At 34.1% G+C, this 8,434-nt stretch overlaps 1 protein-coding gene across 1 annotated transcript; it reads left to right on the top strand.

Annotated features, from left to right (window-relative positions):
* Positions 1–419: 419 nt before the first annotated feature.
* On the top strand, positions 420–3,671 carry ATSTE24 (Peptidase family M48 family protein). Its single transcript, XM_078989846.1, has 14 exons — positions 420–567; positions 1,057–1,204; positions 1,283–1,367; positions 1,449–1,544; positions 1,642–1,707; positions 1,807–1,905; positions 1,989–2,102; positions 2,187–2,297; positions 2,404–2,466; positions 2,575–2,667; positions 2,757–2,870; positions 2,967–3,038; positions 3,138–3,203; positions 3,339–3,671. The coding sequence occupies exons 1-14, from the start codon at positions 537–539 to the stop codon at positions 3,453–3,455; spliced, it is 1,275 nt and encodes a 424-aa protein (XP_078845972.1). The 5' UTR covers positions 420–536; the 3' UTR covers positions 3,456–3,671.
* The last annotated feature ends 4,763 nt before the right edge of the window (positions 3,672–8,434 follow it).

Here is an 8,434-nt window from a genome sequence, read left to right as displayed (position 1 = left end):
ATCAAAAAGATCGTATTTGAGGTAGGATCGGGATCCGATTCGATCCTACCTCCCTTGTTTTTTTTTTTTTTTTAACCATTTTATGTTTTTTACCCTTATCAATTTAACATTTATCATTTTGTGTTGCAACTTATGATTAATATTTTGAAGTTTTATAACTTTTAAACAAAAAATTGAATGTTTGAACTATTTTTCATGATTGAAAATTATAAATTAAAATTATATTTTATTTTATGAGATCTTAGGATTCCGATCCCGATTTTACAAACCCAAAAACGATTTTAGGTAGGATCCGATAATATCACAAAGCTTAAAAGGCAGCAAGCATTTGTCCAAAAAAAAAAAAAAAAAAAAGAAAAAAAAAGAAAAAAAAAAACAATTTGTCATAGTGATCTATACAAAGTTAAAATTCAGTTTTGCGAGCAAAGTGTGAGTAGGTCATGTTTCCATCTCTACTTGGAAACGGCTTGTAGATTGACCAAAATCTCTCTTTCTCCACCCGATCATCCCTATCCTTCTTACGCTGAAACACAGCCATGGCGTTTCCCTACCTGGAAGCCGTAGTCGGTATCTCTGCGTCCTTTTTTCCTTCTTACTATGCTCCTTCATCAGTTGTCCTCTATGTTTGATTATCTCTCTAATCCTTCATTCTCACCTTATTAGTTTCTGTTTTGATTTTGAGAAAATATTTTGTCTTTATTTCATTATTAGGGTTTCGCCTTACTATTCTTACTACTATCTTAATACTAACATTGATTCGGTTATCTGTCTTCGGATGTAATCGCTAGGGTTTTTGTTTATAATGAAGTAATCGCTAGGGTTATTGTTTATAATGGACGATTGAGTAGGGGCTAGTATATTCGTAGAACTATAGTTCTCAAAATGCTCTATTGTTTCAGCGATACAACTTTTCCAGCATACAGATAACTTTGAATTTTATTTATGTCAGAATGATTACTGTCATCCAAAAATCGACTATCTTTTGGGTGTAACTATTAATTTTCATGATATGGATGAAGTAATTTTTCTGATGACAATGTTATTTTTCATTTCCAGGATTCATGATATTCATGTACATCTTCGAGACTTATCTAGATGTGCGACAACATGTAGCTCTCAAGCTGCCAACCCTTCCCAAAACTTTGGAAGGGGTAATCAGTGAGGAAAAGTTCAAAAAATCTAGAGCTTATAGTCTTGATAAAAGGTATCTAATATTTTCATCATCATAATATTTATCTTCCTGCAACTTCATGTTCATCAATTCATATGTTTTTTTTTCCAGTAACTTCCATTTCCTTCATGGGTTTGTAACAATACTGATGGACTCTGCTATTTTGCTATATGGTGTATTACCTTGGTTCTGGAAGGTGGGTAGTTTAGTCTTTCCCATAAAGTTCAATTATGTAACAAGTTTTTAGTTGTATTCACAACTTTTTGAATGACAACAGAAATCAGGTGATACTTTGGAATCAATTGGCTTTGATTCAGAGAATGAAATATATCATACACTTGCATTCTTAGCTGGTGTTATGATTTGGTCTCAGGTACATACGTGGGCTCTTTAGTCCTTTTCACAGCTGTTTAATTTAATCTTACATTCTTACTGTTGATTTACATTTTTATCTAATACACTTTTTGCAGTTGACAGACTTACCCTTTTCTCTTTACTCGACCTTTGTAATTGAAGAGCGACATGGTTTTAACAAGGTTTTATAGAACATGACTCCATTTGTTTTAATAGTTTTCTCTTTTGATTAAATTTAAATTTGGATATAAGTTTGTAACACATGGGATTTATGATTGCAGCAAACAATCTTGCTTTTCTTTCGTGACATGATTAAAGGCATGTTCTTGGCTGTAGTCATTGGACCACCTGTTGTGGCTGCCATCATTTTAATAGTACAGGTATTATTTTTGTAAAAAAAATTCGGTTTTATTTATTTTTATGAAAATTTGTTACATAAATAATGTTTTTTCAATCATTGCAGAAAGGTGGACCCTACTTGGCTATCTATCTTTGGGGGTTTATGTTTGTGTTATCTCTTGTCATGATGACAATCTACCCTGTTCTAATTGCACCCCTTTTCAACAAATTCACACCTGTAAGTATTCTAACTTTTTAATCTTGATTGATTATTTAAATGTATTCCATCCCTGAGAAATTTCATTTGCCATGTCATCAAAAGCTGCCAGATGGCACGCTCAGGTCAAAAATTGAGAATCTTGCTTCCTCTCTCAGCTTCCCTTTGAAGAAGCTGTTTGTTGTGGATGGATCTACAAGGTCAAGCCATAGCAATGTGAGAATTTTTATATAATTTACAATAGTTTTCCTGATCTTTTTAAAAACATATCTAAAGAATTATCTTTTTTTTTTTTACACCCCACTAATTATTGTATCTGCAGGCATACATGTATGGGTTCTTTAAAAACAAGCGTATTGTTCTTTACGATACTTTAATTCAGCAGGTATTGTTTTTTGTACATTTAAAAAAAAATTAATTCCATTGAATAAAATTCAGTTTTTACTCTTATTTGATTTATTTGGGTAATGTGATTTAATGATATACTATACAGTGCAAAAATGAGGAAGAAGTTGTTGCTGTGATTGCTCATGAACTTGGTCACTGGAAACTGAATCACACAATGTACTCCTTTATTGCTGTTCAGGTGTGCTTACATTTTTTTTAGCTCTTATAATTGTAACAATACAAATTTTTATAATATATTTTTTAAAATCTTTTTGATTTAAATATCAGGTTCTTACACTTCTGCAATTTGGAGGTTATACACTAGTAAAGAACTCAAAGGATCTATTCCTAAGTTTTGGATTTGATACTCAACCAGTTCTCATTGGACTCATATTATTCCAGGTAAATTGATATTTTGATTTAATTATAAATCTTAGTATGTTTTTTTTTGTTAAGTTTTTTAATGTCAATAACTCAATATGGATATTTTGATTGCAGCATACTATACAACCCATCCAGCATCTTGTAAGCTTTGGCCTCAATCTTGTTAGCCGTGCTTTTGAGTTTCAGGTATTTTTAAAATTTACATATTCATGTCAAAATTATTCATATTCTATTCCTTTATAAAATATATAATTTTGTCTGATTATGACATTTTTTTTTACATAGGCTGATGCTTTTGCAAAGAAGCTTGGATATTCTAAACCACTTAGAGATGGACTAGTTAAGCTGCAGGTAATAGATTTCAACATGGCTGCATAAGTTGTTAAAAATTCCAGTTGTATAATTTGTAAAAAAAAAACGTGCAATTATATAAGTAATTAAATATATTTTGATGGATTTGTAAGTAAAATGTATGGGATGTTGCAGGAGGAGAACTTGTCAGCAATGAACACAGATCCATGGTACTCTGCTTACCACTACTCTCATCCTCCATTGGTTGAAAGGTTAGCTGCCATAGATGAAGCTGATAAGAAGGCAGATTAAGAAGATGACACACATAAAGATAGTAAGTTTCAACTTTGAATCTACAGTTTAGATTACATAGATTCTGCAGTGTGACCATTTTACCCTTTGAAAAAGCGATATATTATATTTCACTTGTGAACGAGAATTAGAAACCTGGAAATTGTTGTTCTTGGGTCAACTGAGGAAGAGTTAAAGGGTAAGAAATATCATGTAGATTGTCATGATTTTTTTTTATCATGGTTTTTGAGTTTTGGGGTTTTGTGAATTGTTCTTTGGGGGTGTTTTGTTTGAATGAATTGTTTTGATTATATGATAGAGTAAATCCAAATTGATTTTGTTTTTCAAAATATGAACCAACCAACCAAATTATAATTTGGTTGGATCGTTTTTCGTAATCTGTTTTTTAAGTAAAGACATTCCAAAAATAGACAAATCGCAAAAGTGGTCCTTTTCAAGTTTCCTTGTGGACCCGTCAACGTAGCTGTTACCTGTCAGGAGGGCAAATGTGTCTTTTTACTTGGGGGTTACCTGTCACAACTAACATGATAATGAAGATCATCTCTACCCTAAAATCTCATTTACGACCTAAGTTACAATTGGCTCTTCATCTTCTCTCCTCCAAATCTCAGCTATGCAGAAAACTGGAATCCAAAGAGGATCATTGTTTGTACATTTCAAGTGCAAATGGTGTATTTTGGATCTTAGTATTTTTAGAAAGAGAACAAAAGAAGGGAAAATCCAAACAAAGCATAACAGTTCGTTTTTTGAATTGTTTTCACCCAACCCGGATAAACCCACAAGAAACTCTAGCATAACATTGCAAATCGGTATAAATATTTATGATAGATCACATACTTTTGATGACAAAAGTTGAAATCTTTTTTGTCCCATCAATTTTTTTTGACAAGATGGAACAAAAATTTGCTCTAAATCTCTAGTCCATGCAAAAGACAAAAATACCCTTGAAGAGCCTGACCTGTCATGTCCCAAGTACACCAAAGCAGTATACATCTACATGGGTATTTTTGTTTTTTACTAGTGATAATACCCTGATTGTGGTTGTCATGAACACCCCTAGAAATTTGGCTGCATTGGACTTGATGTTGGGTCTTGGGTCTAGGGGTAGCAAATATCATCTCATGTCCCAAGTACACCAAAGTATACATCTACATGGGTGTTTTTGTCTTTTGCTAGTGAAAATACCCTTGTTGTGAGTGTCATAAACACCCCTAGAAATTTGGCTGCATTGGACTTGATATGGGGTCTTGGGTCTAGGGGTACCAATTCGGGCAGTCATGTCGTGACACAACATGGTTTTACGTAATATGAACAACTTACGACACGATATTATGTTTTTTTAATTAACATGAAAAATAACCAAATAAAAAACGACAAACTTAACTCGACAAAGATAACTTAACATAAAAGTTATTTTATTTAATTAATACTTTATCATACATAATACGACAATTAAATTCTAAACTGTGTTAATTTTGTGTCGAATTTTGAATACGAAAACGACACAGCATTGTGTTTTTTACTATGGCTCGGTTTGGGTCCCAAATCCAACCAAACCCATTAATGGTTGGTTTTTGATTTTCATAACCCAATAGGATCGGTTTCTGGTCGATTCGATTTGGACGGTTTTTCGGTTTTTTGGGTTCAACCCATACACTTACGGGTTATGGGTTTAAACCCATGAGTTTTTGGGTTTTAACCCATTTTCCATAAGTGATGCAACAAGTTAAATACTTCAAAAAACACCAAATTTAAGTTAAATACTTTAAAAACATGAGTCTTACAACAAATAATCTATTACAAGTTGCAACCAAAGTTTGAAATAGTTTATTATAACCAAAACACAATCAAGTATGGATCGGTTTCTCGGGTTGGATGGGTCGGTTTCTAGGTAAAAACCGAAACCAAACCTGATTTTTTGGTTTTTAAAAAATTCAAACCCTAACCATCAGTTTCGGTTTCGTCGGTTTTAGTCGGTTTCTCGGTTTCTTGGTTTGGGTTTGCTCACCCCTATTTTTCACACTTATAAATTGCCACCCCTATCTTAGACCTTCGGGACTTATAATCACAAAAGAAAAACTAAGGTCAGTTGTAATTTGAGATGTGTTCAACTCTGATAGCTAAAAGAGGGAGGGAGGTGATGTATGTTGAAAACTCTCATAAAGATGGTAAATATTTATTTGTTCATCTGGGTCCACGTCTTCTTGTGAAGATCTACTTTGGCAAGCTTATTTGTTTTGCACATTTTAGGAGGAAAATGGAACATGATTCCTCCTCTCATCATGAAACCTTACAATTTGAATATCACTTTTGTGGCAGCTCTTTTTAACGCCAAATCTAGAGTCTAATAAGGTGTTGTTTGTTTTTTGGAAGCGAAAATTCGAGAAGTCTGCGTACCATCTTTATAACCCTCTGCAGTAGAAGAGGTAGACCAAACGGTTGCAACCTGTAATAACAAGCTTGTTTGTTTTTTAACATCTGCACATCGCTGCAATAAACTAAAATTTAAATAAACTTATTTTACAAAGAGCATAAATACATCACAATTTTACCGTTATATATATATATATATATATATATATATATATATATATATATATATATATATATATATATATATATATATATATATATATATATATATATATATATATATATATATATATATATATATATATATATATATATATATATATATATATATATATATATATATGGTCAACTTGGCTATTGTGAAGTAGGATCTGTTGTGTTTGTATTGATTTTAAGTGTGTATAAGTACAAGGAGATACAATCTATTTATACAGGAAGAAAATAGTAAAAGAGCCCTGCATACGGAGCTAACTAACGGTATATAATAGACTAGGTAAGCAAATTGAATACTTCAAACATGTGTTAAACACGTGCAAGTTGTTATTAGCCCCCGACAAGCTCAAGGACGGGACGTACTTGTAGCTAGTTGCAAAGAGATGTAACTCAATCCTTGGATAATGGTTTGGTGAAAATATCCGCTAGTATCAGATCTGGAGTGCATCGGTCTCGACTTTCTTGCGAATAAAATGGATATCTAAAGCAAAGTGCTTTGGACAAGTGTTGTTGACATGGTTCTTGCTCATGAAAATGGCTCCTACATTGTTATTGAGAAGTATAGGTTGTTTTGTTACAGGAGCATGTCATTCATGAATAAACTGTTGTAACCATAAGAGCTCTGCAGTGTTATAAGCTAATGATTGATATTCGACTTTGGTACTTGAACGTGCGACGTCCCTTTGCTTCTTAGAAGTCTTAACTGATCAGATTGGTTCAGTGAAAAATGGCATAGCCATATTGAGATCGACTATCCTCTTGATTTTAGATCCACCCGACATTGAAGTAAGCAAGAAGACAATTTGCAGTTGTGGGTTTGAATTGTAAACAATGATGAGATGTGCCCTTTAAGTACCCGAGGGTGCCTTTGGTAGCCCTTTAAGTACCCAAGGGTGCCTTTGGTAGCCTACCAATGATGTGTGGTTGGAGAGTGCATTAACTGACATACCTGATTCATTGCATAAGTTATATCGGGACGTGTAATGGTGGCATATTGAAGAGATCCCACTATTTAGCGGATGACTGTGGGATCATGAACGTTTTAACATCATGTGTAAGGCGAGAATTGGGATTAGTAGGTATGGAGAGGGGTGTGGAATCTTGCCTCTTGCTTTCGTGAAATATAGCATCAATGTAGGACTGTTGGCACATAGAAAGTCCAGTAGAGGTGGTAGAGATTTGTAAACCCAAAAAATGATTCAGTTATCCAAGGTCCTTCAGAGCAAAGACTTTACTTAGATCTTGTATGAATCGTTGAATCTGAGTTGCATTATCAACTATGATTATGTCATCATCAACGTATATAAGAAGGTAAATGATAGAATTAGAATGAATGTGAACAAAGAATGAAGTGTCAGATTGTCACACTCGTAGTCCTTGATCAACACACATGATTTGGGAGAGAGGGGTCTTCAAAACCACGGGGTTGTCTCATATACACCACTTATCTAAGGTCACAATTTAGGAATATGTTGTTGATGTCAAGCTGTCGAAGACACCACCTGTGAGAGTGAGAGAGAGAGAGAGAGAGAGAGTTTAATTGTGGTTGGCTTTATGATGAGACTGAATGTGTCAAAGTAGTATATATTTGCCTTTTACTAAAGCCTTGAGCCACCAATCGAGCTTTATAACGCTTAATTTTGCCATCAACGCGCCTTTTACTCTTGTATATCCCCGTACAACCAACAATATTCACATTAGTAGGACAAGAAACAATAGACCATGTGTTATATTTTATGAGTGCATTATATTCCTTTTGCATTGCTTGCTGCCAACAGGGATGTTTAATGGCTTGTAGAAAAGTGTATGGTTCAAAATCCGATAGAGTAGAGGCGGAAGTGTGGAAAACCTTTGGTTTTAAAGAGTTAGTGTGGGCACTAGTGACCATGAAATGAGTATTCTAAGGGGCAACAAGATAATGGGAGGTAGAAGGTTGATTTTGTTTGACACAAGAGTTGATGGTGGACTGTTGATACAGTGGGGTGGTAGTGGTGGAGGGAATTGGAGTATGGGAGGTAGATGAGGTGAAAGATGCTGAAGGAGTAAGAGACTGAGGAGGAGTGGATGGTGGTGGTAAGGATGAGAGTGTAGCTGCTTGAGAAAGTAAGGTAGCAGCTGCATGAGAGGATGAGGTAGAGTTACATGAAGTTGGATTAGAGGAGGGTGGTAAATATGGGAATACTTCTTCATTGAAAACCACGTGCCACAATACGTAAATTCAGGAAGACGGTTGATGAAAGCATATATAGCCTTTGTGTGTCGTGTTGTAACCGATGAATATACAAGGGAGAGAACAGAAATCAAGTTTATGATTATTGTAAGGGCAAAGAAACCGATAGAACAAGTAACCAAACGATTTGAGAGAAGTTTAATCAGGAGGTCTGTTGTAGAGT

This window comes from Lactuca saligna, chromosome 4 (assembly GCF_052625555.1).
Source record: "Lactuca saligna cultivar CGN05327 chromosome 4, ASM5262555v1, whole genome shotgun sequence".
NCBI classification, from domain to species: domain Eukaryota; kingdom Viridiplantae; phylum Streptophyta; class Magnoliopsida; order Asterales; family Asteraceae; genus Lactuca; species Lactuca saligna.
This window is presented reverse-complemented; position numbering and strand designations above follow the sequence as displayed.

Bases quoted from the DNA above. Each gene is read 5' to 3' on its own strand.
- ATSTE24 (XM_078989846.1), top strand. From the start codon at position 537: ATGGCGTTTCCCTACCTGGAAGCCGTAGTCG. The intron at 1,708-1,806 runs GTTTTATAGAAC...TTATGATTGCAG, and splicing joins AGCGACATGGTTTTAACAAG to CAAACAATCTTGCTTTTCTT. The intron at 2,103-2,186 runs GTAAGTATTCTA...TGTCATCAAAAG, and splicing joins TTTTCAACAAATTCACACCT to CTGCCAGATGGCACGCTCAG.